Source organism: Martes martes (genome assembly GCF_963455335.1).
Source record: "Martes martes genome assembly, chromosome: 10".
NCBI lineage: Eukaryota > Metazoa > Chordata > Mammalia > Carnivora > Mustelidae > Martes > Martes martes.
In genome coordinates, this window is record NC_137898.1 from 10,200,505 (window position 1) to 10,219,201 (window position 18,697).

The following is an 18,697-nucleotide window of genomic DNA, read 5'->3' on the forward strand; positions in this document are numbered from 1 at the left end:
GTGGTTTGGGAGCAGGAATTAGAGCCAGAGGGAAAATCAGGATTCTTCTGATGAGTTGAAGTGTGGGCTCATAAAGGAGACTCCGAGTCTATCTTTCTCCCCTCAGGAAAACTACAGACTGTGGCCGAGAAGGAAGTGAAGGGAGCTGTGTACTCCATGGTGGAATTTAACGGGAAGCTGTTAGCCAGCATCAACAGTACGGTGAGGCTCACGGCATTCGGTATCACAGCCCAGGTTGCACACCATTGTCTACAGAGCATGTCTCCTTTATGTTCCCTGAGGCCACCTACGTGTCAGATTTTAAGAGTGGCAGAGCGGCGGGATGAGGGTGGAGCTGGGAGTCCGGGGAGCTCAGGTGCTATGGGAACCTCCCCTGCGAATCAGACCCTAAGTGCTGTGGGCACTGAGGAGAGGGTGAGGGCCACGGACGGCCCCTGTACTTCCGAATATGTGGTGGTGGGCGACTAATCCGTGTGAAATGAGGTGAGCCAAACCGTGCTATCGCACGTATGTCCCCGAAATACTGGTCCCATAGAGTCTGCTTCTCTGCTGTGACTCTGCCTCCCTTGGAAAAAGTTTTTAAAAGTTTCATAGATATCTCTGCGAAGTACGGTGTCTTACAATCCCTCTTGGAGCTCCCCAGTGCATCATGGGATATTCAAGGTGCCGAGAAGTCAGGGAGTGAAAAAACATCAATTAAGTACTTAAAATCGAGCCTTTCCAGTAGTTGTGTTTATTCGCGACCTATTCGTTGAACGCTTAATGTGCCGGGTGCTGTTGAGATGTTGGTATAGGGGGTGCCTGGGTGGCTCAGTGGGTTAAAGCCTCTGCCTTCAGCTCAGGTCATGATCCCAGGGTCCTGGGATCGAGCCCCGCATTGGGCTCTCTGCTCAGCGGGAGCCTGCTTCCCCCCACCTCTCTACCTGCCTCTCTGCCTACTTATGATCTCCGTCTGTCAAATAAATAAACTCTTTAAAAAAAAAAGATGTTGGTATAGCAGAGGACAAATATGGACAAAGAAAACGGACTGTTTGCTCCAAGCTTACTAGCAAATAGTATGTATGTGTTTTCAAGATGGTGAGAAATAAAAATGGGGCAGGGACTGGAGGAGTGTCAGAAGGAGCGCAGGGTGGGGATGGCTGTTTTGTCATAGGGTCAGGATTCTTGCTGATATAATGACTTCTGGGCAGGTTCCTGAGGGAGGGGAGGCAGAAGCCATGCTTGTGTCTGGGAGAGACTAAGGGCAAGGAAGCCGAGGTGGGAGTGGTCCTGCTGTCTTCGTGGGGGCGAGCTGGAGGGTGCGGGGAGGTCTGTCGGGCAGCCAGGCGACTGAAGACACCGGCCATTTAAGGACTTTGGGTTTTACTCTGAGGATGATGGAAACTTCTGGAGGGTTTGAGCAAATGTTTGGATGTGATTGGACTTCGGTCTTGGAAAGATCACTTTACACCTTGGAAAAGGCTAGAGGGGCCCAAGGACAGAGGCGGTGACATCTGTGGGGCTCTAGTGGTCACGCTGACTGCAGCCTCTGGTCGCTGGGAGCAGGGCGCCACAGAGGTGAGGTGTGAGGAGGGGAATAAAGGGCCAGGAGTTCAGTCTGAGCAGCAGGAGGGACAGCGCGGCCATCTGCCGATGGGGCAAGACGGAGTAGGGCAGGTTTGGAAGGGAAAGGGAAATGTTTCTTCACTCAAAACACTTGTGACACCGTATGTGTGGGGGTTTTATCCCCACACCAACCAGTTTTCCAATCTTGACACCAACTAAGCGTGCTCTAGTTTAATTCCATTCTGACCCCGGCTGCCTGGAGCTCGGGAACAGGTTAAGCGCTCAGTCCCATAGGACTGTCCTCGCCTCAGGCACCATCCCGAGCCATGGGGGTCCGGGGGTACCCAAGCTTCTGTCCCGCATGGCTACAAAGTTGGCTTCTCACAGACCCCTCTCAGGTTTGATACCTTGCTGGGACAACTCACAGAACTCCAGGAAACGTTTACTTAAATTTACTGGCTTATCATAACAGGTACTGGCAGAGAGCCAGATGAACATCGTGTGAGGGCCACAGGGGTCCTGAGTGCAGGAGCGTCTCTCCTCGTGGAGCAGAGGTCTGCCATCCTCCCAGCGTGTGGGTGTCTTCACCAACAAGCGCTCTCTGAACCCGGACTTGAGGGATTTTTATGGAGGCTCCATCACAAAGGCCTGATTGATCATTAACTGAATCTCTGGCCTGTGCCTTCCCCAGGGGATGGGGAGGAGTGCCGACAAGTCCAGACTTTTTTTTTTTTTTTTTTAAGATTTTATTTATTTATTTGACAGAAACAGAGAGAGAGAGAAAGAGGGAACAGAAGCAGGGGGACTGGGAGAGGGAGAAGCAGGCTTCCTGCAGAGCAGGGAGCCCAATGCGGGGTTCAGTCCCAGGACCCTGGGATCGTGATCTGAGCTGAAAACAGATGCTTAACGACTGAGCTACCCAGGCGCCCTGGGTCCAGGCTTCTAATTGTGGTGAACAGTCCACATCCTGAACTATCCAGGCACCACCAAGAGCCACATCATCAGAACAAAGGACTCCGACCACCCAGGAAATTCCAGGGGATTGAGGAGCTCAGTGTAAAATGCTGCTCACACTTAGGAAGTTACAAGGGTTTAGGAGCTCTGGGTTAGGGACCAGAGTCAGAGACCAAAGGCATCATTCCCCAGTGGGGAAACCAGAGGTCTGATTTTGGACATGTGTCAGTCGTTTCGGTAGTCAGGATGAGTGAAGATGTCAGGGTGGTCGCTGTATGAGAGGGCTGGAATCCAAGTAAGGCTGGGCTGGGGATTGGCAGGGTAGCAGTTAAGACTTGGCGTTTAGGGGCGCCTGGGTGGCTCAGTGGGTTAAAGTCTCTGCCTTCGGCTCAGGTCATGATCCCAGGGTCCTGGGATCGAGCCCCACATCGGGCTCTCTGCTCAGCAGGGAACCTGCTTCCCTTCCTATCTCTCTGCCTGCCTGTGATTTCTGTCAAATAAATAAAATCTTAAAAAAAAAAAAAAAGACTCGGCGTTTAATGCCAACAGTCTGGATGGGTGGCCTTAAGCTCACCCATGCACTGAGAGCGGGCAGAGGAGGGATGGGAATGCTGAGCCCTGGGACCCTCAAGCTTTTAAAAGTAATGATGAGTGATGAGGAAGACCGCGCCAAACAGAAGGGGTGACGAGTGAAGTAGGAGAGGAACCAAGAGAGAAAACTTCTGAAAGCTATGGAAAGAAAGCATTTCAGGGGCGCCTGGGTGGCTCAGTGGGTTAAAGCCTCTGCCTTTGGCTCAGGTCATGATCCCGGCGTCCTGGGATCGAGCCCCGCATCCAGCTCTCTGCTCAGTGGGGAGCCTGCTTCCCACTCTCTCTCTTCCTGCCTCTCTGCCTACTTGTGATTTCTGTCTGTCAAATAAATAAATGAATAAATCTTAAAAAAAAAAAAAACCTTTAAAAAAAAAGAAAGCATTTCAGCTGGGGGGGGGGGATTGGTAAATGGCAAGTGCTGCCCGAAGTCAGGTGACGTAAGAGTTAAGAGTCGGGTGCTGGTTTTAGCAACGGCGAAGGTGGTGCTGCCCTTGACCAGAGCTCGTTTGCTTGAATGGTGCAGTGCAACGCTGCTAGAAGAGGGTTTGATCAGGACTGGGAGGAGAGGGCCGCTAGCATTAGAAAACGCTCTTGAGTTCCGCGATGAAGGAGAAGAGAGTCAGGGAGTGACTGGATGGGACAAGAGAGTTGTTAGCTTCTGAAGCGTGGAAACAGGGCTGCATGTTTCTGTGCTGATGAGAGTGGTCCACCAGGAGGTGCTGGAGCCGTGTTGTTGAATTAGACCAATGGGAGGTGGGACCCAGTACTCCATGTGGGCCTCAGACGGGGAAGCGCTGGGGGTCTCTTGGTTGTGTCCATACTCTGAAGGAGCTGAGAGGGAGGGCGGAAGCGGAGGTAGTAGAGGTCCGAGAAGTTTGGCTCCTTGTTTCAGGACCTGGAGCGTAACGACCAGAAAAAGTATCCAGTTATTGGGAAGTCTAAGGAGGTCTCTGTCATGAGTGGTCATGGAGTTCAAGCGCTCCGTTGTTTTTCTGCAGCTGTTGTTGAAGACCAGACTCATGTCAGAGTCTGGTTACATCTGGTGAGCAGGATCAAGACAGGGCAATGGGGTTGAGAACCTCCGAGGTTTATGGTAAGGGACTTGGCGCATCTGAGAAATGGTGAAACTGAGGACACCAGATTCTGGAGTTATTTTTAATGACAGGCTCTGAGGGGTGACCACTGGGTGGACAAGATATCACAGGGAAAAGGGGGGGTCAAGGAAGAAGAGAGGTCGGTATTGGGTCTTCTCTGTGAATGTAGAAGTCACCAAGAATGACAGGAAGGTTGTGTGGAGGAGAGTGGTGGGGTGAGGGTGTGCATGGCCGCTTGGGGCTGGCAGTGCTGGCAGTCTGTGGGGTGAGCTTCGGGACTGGCACGTGAGGGAGGAGGCAAGGCGGAAGTGAGAAAGGGTCGGCAGGAAGTCCATGGAGGGCTGCCTTTCCTCTAGTCCCACCTGTACGGGGACAGTGGCAGGGAGAAGCTGAGAGGGCCTGTGGTCCTTGTGTTAGAGAATGGGGGTGGCCCCGGGACTCTGCTGGGCTTGGGAGTGGTGGCGGTGGCGGGAGCAGAGTCTGTGTGCAGGAGTTGGGAAGGCCGGGTGCGGGGTTGGGTAGGAGCTGTCTAGGCCATTGCTGTCTATTGGAAACACCATAGGAGCCGTAGGTGTGATTGTAGACTTTCTTGTCACCATGTGAATAAAACTAAGAAGCACATGAGATTGATTTTAGGAATTTATTTATTTTAAAAATATTTTTAAATATTTGATTTATTTTTTGACAAAGAGAGACAGCGAGAGAGGGAACACAAGCAGGGGGAGGGGGAGAGGGAGAAGCAGTCTTCCCACTGAATAGGGAGCCCGATGTGGGGCTCAATCCCAGGACCTCGGGATCATGACCTGAGCCGAAGGCAGACACTTAACAACTGAGCCACCCAGGCACCCTTATAATGTATTTTATTTAACCCAATAGAGCTAAACTACTATTTCAACATATGATCGATACAGAAGTTATTAGAAGATGTTGTGTAGGTATGTCTCATACAGACTTCAGAATCTGATTTCATATTTTGCACGCATAGCATGTCTCAATTTGGGCTAGCCACATTTCAGGTGTGTTTTTGCTTGCTTTTTGTTTTTGTGTTTTTTTAAGATTTATTTATTTTCAAGAGAGAGAGAGACAGAGTGTGTGCCCACCATGCACCCAAGCAGGAAAGGGAAGAGGGAGAGAGAATCCCAAGCACTCTCTGTGCCAAGTGCAGGGCCTGACATGGGGCTCAATCCCTCAACCCTGAGATTATCACTTGAGCCGAAACCAAGAGCTGGATGCTCAACTGACTGTGCTAGCCAGATGACCCCACTTTTGTTTATTTTTTATTTTTATTTTTTTTAAAGATTTTATTTATTTGGCGGAGAGATCACAAGTATGCAGAGAGGCAGGCAGAAAGAGGGGGAAGCGGGTTCCCCACTGAGCACAGAGCCCGACGTGGGGCTGGATCCCAAGACCCTGAGATCGTGACCTGAGCCGAAGGCAGCGCTTAACCCACTGAGCCACACAGGCGCCCCCTTTTTGTTTATTTTTAAGATTTATTCATTTGAGAGAGAGGGTGCATGTGAACTGGGGGAGTCGCAGGGGGAGAGGGATGGGGGAGAGAGAGTCTCAGGCAGACTTCCCGCTGAGTGCAGAGCCCGACAGGACCCCATCCCATGACCTGAGATCATGACCTGGGTGGAAATCAAGAGTTGGGTGCTCAGGGCGGCTGGGTGGCTCAGTGGGTTAAAGCCTCTGCCTTCGGCTCAGGTCATGATCCCAGGTCCTGGGATCGAGCCCCGAATCAGGCTCTCTGCTCAGCAGGGAGCCTGCTTCCTCCTCTCTTTCTCTGCCTGCCTCTCTGCCTACTTGTGATCTCTGTCTGTCAAATAAATAAATAAAATATTTTTTTAAAAAAAGTGCTTTAAAAAAAAAAAAGAGTTGGGTGCTCAACCAACTGAGCCACCCAGTCACCCCACCTTTTAGGTGTTTTGTAGCCACGTGTGGCTAGTCGCTGCCATATTAGGCAAAGAGGCGTAGAGCCTGTTGTGTTAAGAGTGGGCATCTTGGGATTTTGGTAGTGACCTACCTTGGCCTTGACTGTCTCCACAGCAGATGTGGAGGCTGAGAGTCTGGAGTGGAGGGGTAGTGGGTGTAGCCAGTAGCACATGGAACATTTGGCTCCATTTTCACTTCTCTGTTAGGCTGGGCTTAACAAAGATGGGGGGCTCTGGGCACCCTTGACCCTGCCAATGGAGGTGTAGTAGCCAATGTAATTGTCACGCATAAGTCTTGGAGGACGCCCCTTTGGAGTTCGGGTTCTTTACAGAACCCTGAGAAAATCATGTCTTGATATATTCTGCCCAGGAGTTCTGTGTGTGCAGAAGCCATGGGTGGGACCACTGGGATCCTGAAGGGTCTGCCAGGGCAGGCTTCCCAGGGAGTTGAGTCTGTCTTCCTCTGACTGGATAGCTGTCTGCTGCTGTAAAGCATCTTCCTTCGTTTGAAGGTGTGGTCGTAACTGAAGAAACATTGCAGGGGACAAGACAGAAAGGCATGGGGGGCGGGGCCCTGTGGTGGAGTCTGGTGGCCACAGACTCCAGTGCTTGAAGAGTCCTTTAGTTATTTGACAGTGTTTGTGTTGGAATTTCCATTTCATTTTCTCTACTCATTGGGCTCACGTCAGAATGTTCTGGGAGTGCATGTTTTGAGAAGGGCTCAGAAAAGACGGTTCATTGGGAGGTGATTTTGTTCCTTTCTGATCAGGAAACTGGAGGTGGATCTTTTTTTTTTTTCAGAAATATTTCTGTAGGTCAGTTATCGCCCTTCAGTCATGAGAAGACCATCTTTTGTCCTGTTCTTAGTATTACATGCGTCACTGTTTATTTAGTATTTTTACGCTGACTCATTTTTTATGTAAAGGGAAACTTTGTGTTACCAGTTTGAGTTCTTGCTCTATTTTCATATTTCGTAAATATATAATACCAAAATAGTGAATATCCACACCAGTACCACAGCAAACCATGTCACACCCCATGCTGCGCTTTTGGAAGTGGTGCTACAGATGGAGGGTGGCGGAGGGGGACAGCGGTCAGTGCAAGAGCACTTGGCCCCTTGGATTGAGAGAAACGAGATGTCCTTCACAGGTGCGGCTTTATGAGTGGACAACAGAAAAGGAGCTTCGCACGGAGTGCAATCACTACAACAACATCATGGCCCTCTACCTGAAGACCAAGGGCGACTTCATCCTGGTGGGCGACCTGATGCGCTCAGTGCTGCTGCTTGCCTACAAGCCCATGGAGGGGAACTTTGAAGAGGTAGTTGGGGGGATGAGGGCAGATGTGGCCCCTGCAAGTGTTTCTTTGGTGGTGAGGGGTAATCAAGCCCAGTGGGGGCAGAAGGTTTTTCCCTGGAGCGAACAACCTGCGTTGATGAGGTATTTTCAGAGGTCTCCTCCCCGCAGCATGAATCTGAGTAGGGCACCATTTCTGGGCAGCTGCAACCAAATGGGACGTGCTGGCCGGAGGTCGGGGGTAGAAATCGTGTAGAGTGGCAGTTGTGAAACTGGGGCAGGATCTTAGCTTCCTGGCAACTGCTGATCATATTTTCCTGTTGTACCTTATCTGTTTTAAGATCGCTCGAGACTTTAATCCTAACTGGATGAGTGCTGTGGAGATCTTGGATGATGACAATTTCCTGGGGGCCGAAAATGCCTTTAACTTGTTTGTGTGTCAGAAGGATAGGTGAGCAGTGGGCTTTGGGACTGGTGGGGTGGGGGCGGGGCCCTGGGTCCGGTGATGAGGTCCTCTCTCCGGCGTAGGTGCTCCTCTTCACCGGGGTAGAGTTCTTTCACCAGCGAATCCAAGCCACAACAGTCAGCCCCTCAGACCGGCTCTGCCGCTGTGGGCTCCCCAGGGAGTGGTCCTTGTGGGGGCCTCCTGGTGGGTCCGGGAGGTGCGGGGAGTGAGTCTCTCACATGCCTTCCAGTGCTGCCACCACCGATGAGGAGCGGCAACACCTCCAGGAGGTTGGTCTCTTCCACCTGGGCGAGTTCGTCAACGTCTTTTGTCATGGCTCTCTGGTCATGCAGAACCTGGGCGAGACTTCCACCCCCACGCAGGGCTCGGTGCTCTTTGGCACAGTCAACGGCATGATTGGTAAGGCTGGCCCCTGCAGGGCGCCCTCCCCCGCAGGCCCCTGTCCTCAGACCAGCCTTCCGGGGGACGGGAGAGCGGTTCGACACCACCTCGGAGCTCACTAGCAGAGGCTGCCCCAGCTCGTCCCTCCTCGTGCTCCTTTCCCGGGCTGCCCTTGGTAGAAGATGCCTGCTGCGGGCTCCGCGGCCTGCGGCTGTCTGCAGCTCCCGGCTTCCTTTGCTGCTTCAGGGCTGGTGACCTCGCTGTCAGAGAGCTGGTACAACCTCCTGTTGGACATGCAGAATCGACTCAATAAAGTCATCAAGAGTGTGGGCAAGATCGAGCACTCCTTATATCCTTCCCGGCGGCATGTCCTAGCACAGCCAGAGTGCTGCCTTACCTTAAGCTGCTTCTGGAAACTCCAGTCCCTTTAGGAAATATCTTGACTAGCTTCCTGTGGGGGAACAGGCTCTTGTGCTGTTTTTTAAATATACTTTTTCTTGGGGAAAAATTGAAACCCACTAGTAGAATTGTATCAGGAATCCTCATGTGCTGTCACCCAGCTTACCTGGTTCACCTCGGAAATGTAGACTGGTGTTCTTGAGATATATCTGCCTCTGGTTTCTCTGGCCTTACGTGTCAAACATGAAGTTCAGATGACCGCGTTAGGAACATACGTTTGGAGATCTGTTGGGGATAGCAGTGTCTGAGAAACCTCGTGAGAGAGGCCAGTGGAAGAAGAGGGGTAAAGTGAAGAAGCCGGAAACTCCAGAAGCCCGGGGATCAGCCCCGCGGGCACACCCAGCCTCCAAGTATTGCTGGACATTCGCTCGTTCCAGGAGATGGAAAGGGTCCTCCCCAGGCCGGAGGTGGGAGGGCTCCTGCTCTCATCTGGGAGGGAGGTGCTGGGCTGACGAGTTGGCTTTTGCCAACCAGCAGGGCTCTGGGCAAGCCTCCGTTTATTCACCTGTGAAGATCAGGCTAGGCTCCGGAGCGGGGTTCTTCCCAGGCGGGCACATCTGACTGCCTGGAGCACTTGTAGAAAATGTCCATGTACGTCTAGGCTCTATGCCGAGGAGGGTCTGATCTGTATTAAAAACATTGTCTTGAACATCACCCCAGTTGAGAATCATTAGAATGGGTAATAATTTTACCTAATGTCTTCTAGTTCCAGACTGTCCGAAAAGCAATGTGATTTTTCGTTGAAAATGTTATTTCCTGTTCCCGTCCTGATGCTTGCTTTAGACTATGGTCTGTGCAGAGGTGGGGGTGACCGAGAGTAAGGCTGTTGGCGGGTACTGCCCGTTCCTTAACTCACCTGTCCACCTGGAGATCTTTTCATACTGAGCGAAAGACAGAACCAGCCACGGGCTTCATCGATGGAGACTTGATTGAGAGTTTCCTGGACATCAGCCGGCCCAAGATGCAGGAGGTGGTGGCAAACCTACAGGTGAGCTAGCTGTGTGGTGTTTGGCCCTGCGCCTGTGACCCAAGTCCATGGTGGGGCCGGCCGTGCTCGAGAGCATCGGAGCACTGGGTGCCGCCCACCTCGATCCCCCAGTGCTGGCAGCCTCCTTCCTGAGTAGTTTCCTTCCCCCGCGGGAAGGTGGAGTCTGAGGGTCATGGCACCGCATTAGGACCTTTCCCCGTGTGACCTGTGCTGTGGAAGTGAGGGCGTGTTGGGCATGTGTGGGGTCTCTGGCAGCCCGCAGACAGGAGGCATGGGGATCGGGTCAGCATCCTGCCGGGAAGAGAAGTTCCCTAGTGTGGGGTTTTGAGGTATTGCTCACTGGAGTTGGTGCCTCGGGGGGACATCCTAGAAGGGGGAGAAACGTATGCCAGGTGGTGGCCTCCCAACCAGCTTTGCCATCCGTAGACCTTGCTGACTTGTACCTTTCAGGAGGGGGTGTGGGTTTCTGATGAGACCTTCCTCCCTGTCATGGCAGTGGTGGGGCCGGGTGCCTCTTGCTGTGACTGTGCCCTTCCCCCGGGGAAGGGAGAGCGCACTCGTGGCCCTTACAGCCCTCCCCTTTCCTCCTTGCAGTATGATGATGGCAGCGGGATGAAGCGAGAGGCCACCGCAGATGACCTGATCAAGGTTGTGGAGGAGCTGACGCGGATCCATTAGCCCAGGGCTGGGAGCCCCTTTCCCAGGCCCTCCCCGAAGGCTTTGCTCTCCTGCCCTGCTCCCCTCCCCCACCATTGTCTTCTCAGCCGTGGGAAGCCTTTCCCTAAGCCAGCTATCCCAGAAGCCACAGTCTACCTGTGTGAAAATGGGGATTTCTTTGAACTAAAGCCAGTTCACTGGAGACCTGGGAACGGGGTGAAGGCGGAATATTTTCTCCCTGGATTTTTACCAGTCCCAGAGGATTCCAACCATCACTTTGGACACCAAGCCTTGATTGGTGTTGCCTGCTGTCCTCCTTCCAGGGAGGGATTTTGCAGCTCTTGGGCTGAAAGGAAGCTCTGTGTGTGTGCTGTGTGTGTGCGTGTGTGTGTATGTGTGTGTGTATCTCACACTCATGCATTGTCCTCTGCTATCTTTTTATTTAGGTTGGGGTGTGGGGAGGCTATGGGTACAGGGGAGGAGGGGCGGGACGGGTTCTTTGTCTCTGAAGTGAGAGCTTCCTTTTGCTTTCTCTATTGCCTGAGAGCTTTGGGTCTGGAGGCCTGACCATCAGGCCGTGAGCTGCCCGAGTCTGAAAGCTGGAGATGGTGTGATTTCCAAGCCGCCGTAGCCTTTTTGTCTCTGGGGAACTGCCTTCTTCAGGGGGAAGGAGGTGGGGGGCTGTGAATTGGTTGTTAGTTTCTGAGTTTTACCAAATAAAGTAGAATCTAAGAAGAAAGCTCTGTTTGCCTCCACTTCCTGCCGCCCAGCTTCCCAGTCACACAGTGCCCAGTCCAGGCTCAGTTGTCTCCCTCCTTTAGGGCAGCGGCTGCTGCCACAGCTCCTTTCAGGTAGTGAAGTGACCTCTGTGTGTCTCCTTTGCTGTGCGATCATTTTTGGTGGGATCCCAAGAATAATGGGTGTCGGATTTGTAAAATACAGCGGTTGCCCTTGACTCTGTAGCCACCATGTGGTTCCCAGTTGCCTCTGTCAGTGACCTGCCAAGCCTGGGAGTTGCTTGAGCTGCCTTTCCGGGTGGCATTTGAGATGTGTGCACAGCGCCTGGCCAGCTCGCCCCCAGGCGCCACTGCTTGGCCAGGGCAAGTGGCTCCTCGTGTACCTCCCAGCTTCCTGTTGCCACAGGCTCTTTGGAGGCGGATTTTATTTCCTCTGGTTTAATCAAGTAAACCTATGGCGCCTTTGGTTTGAAAATACAGGAGTAGGACACATTTGGGGTTCACCCTTCTATCCAGCAAACAGAGCCTGTCTTCTTTCAGCTCAGTGGGTCAGAGTGCCTGGGCCCACATTTCCACCAGTGATCCAGTGGGAATAAAGGCTGCTCTGTCCCACCAGTGGGGAGTAGGGTTGATCCTAGGCATATTGGCAGGCTCCTTTAAGACCAGCCTTTGATACGGTGTCAGGAAAATTGTGGTTTCAAGTTCAAACTGTGGCTTTGAGAGATTCTAGCTTAAAAGAGAAAGGGCCAGGAAGCATCTCTGCTTTGGGGGTCTTCTGGAGTAAGCTTCCTTCCTTGGAGGCATTCCTTGTGTTTCGTTACTGTTCTTTCCCCCATCCTCTTCTGGGATTTCTGAGGGTGGGGGATAAGGGTCTTCAAGGGAAAAAAATCAGCATCTCTCAAAAACCACAGTTTGAACTTGAAACTCAACACTGTGATTTGAATTCTTCAAGTCATGGTTTGAATTGAAAAGGCCTGCCCCCATGCCAGAGACCAGCTTTCATGGGGCAGGCAAGCAACGGTCTCCAGATTGATTACTTTAAAATGTCAATCCGAGATGGAGGATTGCCTATAAGGTGCTAAGATCGGAAAGAGAAGGCGGTGGGATGATGATTCTGGTGCTTTTTCGTGGTCTGACCTGCACCACGGAGACCTGCTACACATTATTACTTACCAGTGGCTTCAGTCTTGACTTTGGAAGCTCTGGAGTCCTTGCAGTTTTTTTGTTTCCTATAATCTTGGGTATATTCACTGAGGATTGAATTCCAGCAATCTTTTGGAAACTGACATTGTCTTGCCACACTCCCACATCCCCTCTTAAAAACCATTAATCACCTCTCCAGGGGTGAAAGGTTGCCCTTGGAGCTTTGCTGCAGCCAGCTGGAATGGGTCCTTCCCATGTAGGCGCTGATGAGCTACTCACTTCAGGCCTCTGCACGAATGGACCTTGGGGAGAATACTAGAAACACTGACTCATCACATGACCATTTGGAAGGGTCACAAGCCAGAGGCTGCCTTTCTGGAGCCAACAGCAACTTGGATCCTCCGCCCTCAGCGGAGGGTCCCTTTTGTTCCGGAGAAGCCACAGGCCACAGAAGTGGGAAGGAAACACGGAGAAGCTGCGGCCAGAGGATATGCCTAGAGCAGTCCTTGAAGACGAACAGTATGAAGTTAGAGTCCCTCAGAGCTCAAACTTTGAGAAGCCTCAGGGTCTAACCAAAAGACGAGAACAAGAAAGGAGGAAACACTGAGCGAAAGCAGCAAACTGACAGGAAGAGGAGGAAGGTGAAAGCCATAAGGTCGAAAGGAACCAGGGGAAGGAAAGGTGTTTCTTCTGAAATTCACCAGTAGGAATTTACTAAGTCTTAAATATCCTGAGCTGCTCTTGAGGGAAAATGAGGATTTTCTTCAAGCACCAAGTTGCATCTCAGCTATGCCCCCTGCTCACTGAGTATGGAGCAAACCCTGCAGACAGTCCAGGTGAGCTGCGGGGTTGGGATGGGCAGGGGCGCAGAGAGTAGTGGAGTTCAGGGAGGAGGTATCCGGGGTGTGCTGGAGTGGGAGAGGATGGCACGAGGTGGGACAGGTGTGTAAAAGGAATATTTGTCCAGCGTATTGTGTTGAGCACTTTGGGTGGCTTCTAGGATCAGGAAGGAGCACCTGTTTGACATTGAGTAGTGATCCAGGTAGCAAAGATAAAGACAGTGGTGCGGAAGATTCTGTGGGCTCAAGGGAAGGAAGGGCTTCGTGTTCATCCCCATGCTTGAATAAATTAGGACTAGATTCCTGACGATGTGGACACTGAAATACTTTGTGGGGGGGGGGTAAAGATTTTTTCATTTGAGAGAGAGTTTCCCCCACTAAGCTGGGAACTCGACGTAGGGCTCGATCCCAGGACCCTGGGACGATGACCTGAGCTGAAGGCAGATGCTTAACCAACTAAGCCACCCAGGCGCCTGGATTCCGAAACGTTTTTTAAGTAACAGAAATGCAGCCTGAGCAGCACAGGGAAAAGTGAACCTTGTGGCTGTTTAAGGCCTGAAAGAAAGATACTAAGGATTCTGAGCGTCTCAGGATGGACATACATATGAAAGTTGCACTCATCTTATACAAAGTATTTTGGTGACCTACTTGCTGAGAATGTGTTGCTTCAATTAGAAGAGGCCCCAACACTAACAAGGTGAGATAATGGACCTAAATCTGAGCACCCTGGGAAAACACAAGCACTCAGGTTCGGGTAGGGAGACTGGCTTAGCAGCTGGTGTTTAGGAAACAACAGTAACAAGCATGACAGCCAGAAACACTGGTAGTGGAAACTGTGATATGAACCACCAGCATCATGCATTTGCCAGAAAAGCCAAGTCCTATCAGGCTGTGTTAATAAAAGTATGGTATCTGGAAGGAAGGAGATTAGAGTCCAGGCCATTGTTGGCACCCCGTGGTCATTTGTGGTCACCGGTGTTAACCTAAGGTAGCCAGTGGGAGGACAGCTGCAGAGGCAGAACCACAGGAGCTGGGATGATTTAGCTGAGAAGTAAAAGCAGTTCCTAACAAATGAAGATACTCAACACTGGCTTGGGCTGCCTTTTGCCAGGTAGTGAGTTTCTTATCCCTGGAAGTGTTTAAGCAAAAGCTTGACTCACCGGATCTAGGTGCCTAGGGAGGCTTTCTACACCAGGCAGAGAGAGGGGTCGTCCTTCGCAGGAAGCCCTTCCTCCCACTGGATGATCCCGATTTTTCCTCCATCACCTGCTCACCAGAACCCTACCGGGCTCTGATTGTGATCTGGGGCAGCTGCAGAAGGGGGCGAAGAGGAGCTTCTGGGTTCCTAGTGCCCCCTGGCCAGGGAGCAGGTGGATCCACTGACCGGCACACCCAGGGCTAGTGTGCAGACCTGCTGGCAGGCGGGGAGTCAGCCCAGAACTGGCCAGCAGCGAAATGACCCCGCGTCCCACCTTCTCGGGACAACACTGGCAACTCCAGCTCCACCGAGACCAGCAATGATCCGGGCGGAGAGCCTGTAGCGCCAGGCTTCGTCCGGGTGTCTCTTTCCTCCCCGGGCCTCAGTCTGACGCCCACAGCCCTTCGCAGGAAGCCGACTCCCAAACCGGGGCAGGGGGTGTGGGCCGAGTCTAAAACCCCGCCCCCAGGGGTCCCTGATCTTTGCCCCCGCCCTGGGCTCCGCGCCTCCCCAAGAGGCCACAGGCCGGCGGGCGGCACAGCCTTTTGTGTGTTTCGCTCGGAGGTGCCAGAGACCACCCCCCGCCCCCCAGCCGTCCGGCGCGTCCCCTCGCGGCCCCCGGCCCCTCCTCTCGGAGTCCCCAGCCCCCCTGCTCGGCTCCGCGTGCCAGCTCGGGGCTCGCTGGTTCGCTCCCTGCGGCGCCAGGAGGAGGGGCGAGGGCCGGCAGCCCCCTCCCCCGCGCGCGGCGCCGGAGCCCAGCCGAGCCGGGGGGACCCGCCGCCGCCGGTCATGTGGGCCGGACTGCTCCTCCGGGCCGCCTGCGTCGCGCTTCTCCTGCTGGGGGCCCCGGCTCGAAGCTACACCGGGAGGAAGCCGCCCGGGCATTTCGCCGCCGAGAGGTAAGCGCCTCTCGCCCCTCCTCTGTCCCGCCGCAGGGGCGCTCCCCGCGTCGGGCAGAGGGGCTCCGGGAGCCGCCGGAGCCGCCGGTCTGAGCTCCCCTCCAGGGCGCTGTCCGCGCGCGGGCGCAGCCCAGGGGGTCCGGACAAAGAGACAGCAGCCTGTGCTCTGGGCGGGAGCCAGTCCTGCGCCCCTGGTGGGGGCTGTCCTGCCAGGACCGGTGGTGGGGGGGATGGAGAGCCAGGCGCTGACTGAGCCCCTGAGTGTGCCCTGGGGCGCGGACCCCTGGCGAGGGCAGCCCGGGACGTGCCACCCGGTCTCCGGAGCGGCTGGCCGTCGCTGGGGCTGGGGGCTTCCCCCGCGTCCAGGCTGCACGCACGCCGTGGACCTTGGAACCGCCGGGCTCTCCCTGGGTTGCGTTTCGGTTTCCGCCTGTGTACGCGCTCGGGCGGGGGTGGCGTGTTTGCCCCTTTGCTCTCTCCCGATTGATGCCACCCTCCCCTCGAGTCTCCTCCCGGCGGAGGTAGGGCCGCCGCGGGCCGAGCGCGCGTGTGTGCGTGATGCTCCGAGCGAGGGAACACGGTGTCAGCGGGCGGCCTGGCCCGCGGCCACCGCCTTGGGGGGCGCGCAGGGGGGCGGCCCCGCCAGGCTCGCAGCTCGCACGTGTGTTCCGCCGCCACCGCCAGTTCCTGCCCCGATGGGCCCCGCTCCGCGGCGCTTCGGAGCCTTCCAGCCACCTGTCTCCCCATCACCGCCCGTCCGAGGAGGCTCCTTGGGGCGCTCGGCCCCCGGCCAGCTGAGGGGGCGGCAACACCGGCCTCGGGGGCATCCTTCCGTCTGCCGCATCGGGAGCACCCCAGTCCCTTTCAGAGCCCCGTCCGAGGAGCAGGAGCTGCAGGCTCCTCTTCCCTAGGCTGCTGCCCTGATGCTCTGGCCCGGACGGCCAGTTCCAGCTCCGCCAGCACCTCCCACCCCCCAGGGCCCCGCTTCTTTGCTTCTTCTGTGATGACTTCAGAGAAGGAGACGTCTCTCTGAGGCTCCAGGCACAGTTTGTGCAGATCTCTCCGTGCTGCCCTGTGCCCGAAGTTCTCCTTCCCAGAGTGCTTGTCACACGTGACAGCTGCTCTCCCTGAGTGGAGTGAGTCCGCCTTTGCCATCCTTGTCACCCCGTGCCTGCTGCCGCACCTGGACCTGGGGGGTACCCTGTAGACCAGCTGACCAGCGGAGCGTTCCGAGCAGGGGGAGAGCACAGTCCGGGAGGGTTTTCTTGTCCCTCTCCCGTGGTGCAAGGATTCCCAGTTAAAACCGGGCTGGACTCCATCACTCTGCCCAGCCCATCGCAGGATCAGTTCCAGTCACCCTCCCTAACCCCCTCTGGGGCAGTGCACCTGTTGCTCCCTCTGCCTGGAGTGCCCTCTCCCTGCCTCCACTCTCACACCTTACCCCTACTCCTCTGGCTCGACTCCACCTAGATCCTGGCCTTCCAGGAAATCTCCCCTTCTCGGAACTCCAAAGCCTGTCCCTGTGTGGCACTGGTCACACTATTTTGTTATCACCTGGGTCTTGGCCCAGCATCCCTTGAAGGTGGGAAAAGTGGCCTGTTCCTGATGGTACTGCCATGCCTCTTCCAGCGCTGGGCATGCTGGCTCCCTTCTACTGGCACCCCCGGCCCCACCACAGAGATGTTACCTGGGGAATGACATTTCTGGGGCTCCCCTGGGACAGCCCTCTTCCTTTGTCCCTTCTGCTGGCTCCCTTTCTCAACCTTTCCCTCAACAGCCGTTTAGCGAGCACCTACCACATGCCAGGCATTGCTCTGGACACTGAGGGGAACACAAAAGACGGACCCGGGTCCTCAGAGAATGAGAGGGGAGACAGACAATGAACAAATCAACAAATTGCTAAGTAATTTAATGTCCCAGGAAGCAAGTGTTAAGAAGAATAAAGCAAGTTAAGGGTGGGTGAGATGGATCTCTCTGAAGGTGCAGGAGCAGAGAGAGACTGGGTAAAGGAGGGAGTGACCTGGGTACACTTCTGAGGAAGAACCTTCCCGAATGAGGGAACTGCAAGTGCAAAGGCCCTGTGGCAGCCATGCCTAGGGCCCTTCCTCCATTTCCATCTTTCCCCCTCAGTGCTGAGGCCCCTCTGAGGTCCCCCCCGCCTACTCCCCCAGCCACTCTGCTCTGTGTTCATGTGGCAGGTCTCAAGAACTGTTTGTTGACTGACTTACTGACTGGCTGGGAGGCTTTCACTGCATGGCAGACCAGTCCCTGGCCCAGAGCAGAAATGTGGAAAATGCTCTTTCCTCTCTCCTAGACGCCGGCTGGGGCCCCACGTCTGCCTCTCAGGCTTCGGGAGTGGCTGCTGCCCTGGCTGGGCCCCCTCCATGGGCAGTGGGCACTGCACCCTGCGTAAGTGCCTGTCCCCATGCCCCAGATACCCTCCCCAGCAGGGCGCTCGCTCCCTGGGCTGGCCTAAGTAGGTCCCACTCCCTCACCTGCATTTCTCCTCTCAGCGCTCTGCTCCTTTGGCTGCGGGAGTGGCATCTGCGTTGCTCCCAACGTCTGCTCCTGCCAGGATGGAGAGCAAGGAGCCACCTGCCCAGGTAACTGGTGGTGGGCCACGGCTGTTGGGAAGAATTCTTCTGGTGCTGAGACTGTGTGCCCGGCTCAGGGTTTTTGTCTTACTGAGAATATCGTCTTCCAGCAACCCCCTTAGGGAGGCCTTCTCATCCCCATTTTACAGATGGGGAAACCAAGGCACAGAAGTTAGTGGCTTGCCCAGAGTTACCTGGCTAGTGAGTGGCAGAGCTGCATTTAAGCTCCGGCCTCTTGGCCTCCAGAGCCACCTTCCCAGCAGAGTTTAGGAGGAACCCCAGTGAGGCGGGGGCTGCCGGCACTGAGGCTTGCTATGTGCTCACGGGGGTGGTGCCTGTTCTAGAAGCCCACGGACCTTGTGGAGAGTACGGCTGTGACTTGTCCTGTAACCACGGCGGCTGTCAGGAGGTGGCCCGAGTGTGCCCCGTGGGCTTCTCCATGACGGAGACGGCTGTCGGCATCAGGTGTACGGGTGAGTGACTTGGGGGCCGGGTGGGTGGGAATTCTGTCTCCTCTGTCCATCCGTCTGTCCTGCCAGGGCAGTCTCCAGAGAGATGCAGGCCAGGCTGAGTGAGGCCAAGCTCTGGCTGGGGGGTATGGGCAGGGAGGCAGGCAAAACCAAGAAAAGGGTCCCTTCTGCTATGAGCACCTCTTATGGGCCTAGGGGCTAGGGGCTGTGGTGATGCGTGGTGGCTCGGTCCTGGCTGCTGTTGGTCCCTGCTTCTGAACAGGAGGAGGGGAGACAAGTCAGGATAACTATGGTCCCATGTAATGGGGCCATAACTGGCCAAGTGCCCAGAGCTGGGTCCCCAGAGGGGCAGATAACCAGCACGGGAGGTGAGTTGGCCCTGGAAGGTTCCCTTGGGCTCGTGATGTTTGAAAGATGAGGAAAGGCAGCCTCAATAACTACTCTGTAAAAGTGCTG

The 18,697-nt window shown here is 54.8% G+C and overlaps 2 protein-coding genes across 3 annotated transcripts in view; both read left to right on the forward strand.

Annotated features, from left to right (window-relative positions):
• The window catches only part of DDB1 (damage specific DNA binding protein 1), a 31,486-nt gene extending 20,390 nt beyond the window's left edge, over nucleotides 1-11,096 (forward strand). Inside the window, exons 21-27 of the mRNA XM_080816098.1 lie at nucleotides 107-201; nucleotides 7,265-7,435; nucleotides 7,752-7,861; nucleotides 8,106-8,275; nucleotides 8,504-8,606; nucleotides 9,581-9,704; nucleotides 10,299-11,096. Coding sequence (XP_080672224.1) covers nucleotides 107-201; nucleotides 7,265-7,435; nucleotides 7,752-7,861; nucleotides 8,106-8,275; nucleotides 8,504-8,606; nucleotides 9,581-9,704; nucleotides 10,299-10,382 — 857 coding nt within the window. The 3' untranslated portion in view covers nucleotides 10,383-11,096. The remainder of the gene's footprint in view (nucleotides 1-106; nucleotides 202-7,264; nucleotides 7,436-7,751; nucleotides 7,862-8,105; nucleotides 8,276-8,503; nucleotides 8,607-9,580; nucleotides 9,705-10,298) is intronic.
• Nucleotides 11,097-14,803: 3,707 nt separating this feature from the next.
• VWCE (von Willebrand factor C and EGF domains) overlaps nucleotides 14,804-18,697 on the forward strand; it is a 25,099-nt gene continuing 21,205 nt past the window's right edge. For both annotated transcript variants that reach the window (XM_080817783.1, XM_080817784.1), the window contains exons 1-4: nucleotides 14,804-15,177; nucleotides 17,492-17,586; nucleotides 17,691-17,780; nucleotides 18,116-18,244. In XM_080817783.1, coding sequence (XP_080673909.1) covers nucleotides 15,068-15,177; nucleotides 17,492-17,586; nucleotides 17,691-17,780; nucleotides 18,116-18,244 — 424 coding nt within the window. In that variant the 5' untranslated portion in view covers nucleotides 14,804-15,067. The remainder of the gene's footprint in view (nucleotides 15,178-17,491; nucleotides 17,587-17,690; nucleotides 17,781-18,115; nucleotides 18,245-18,697) is intronic.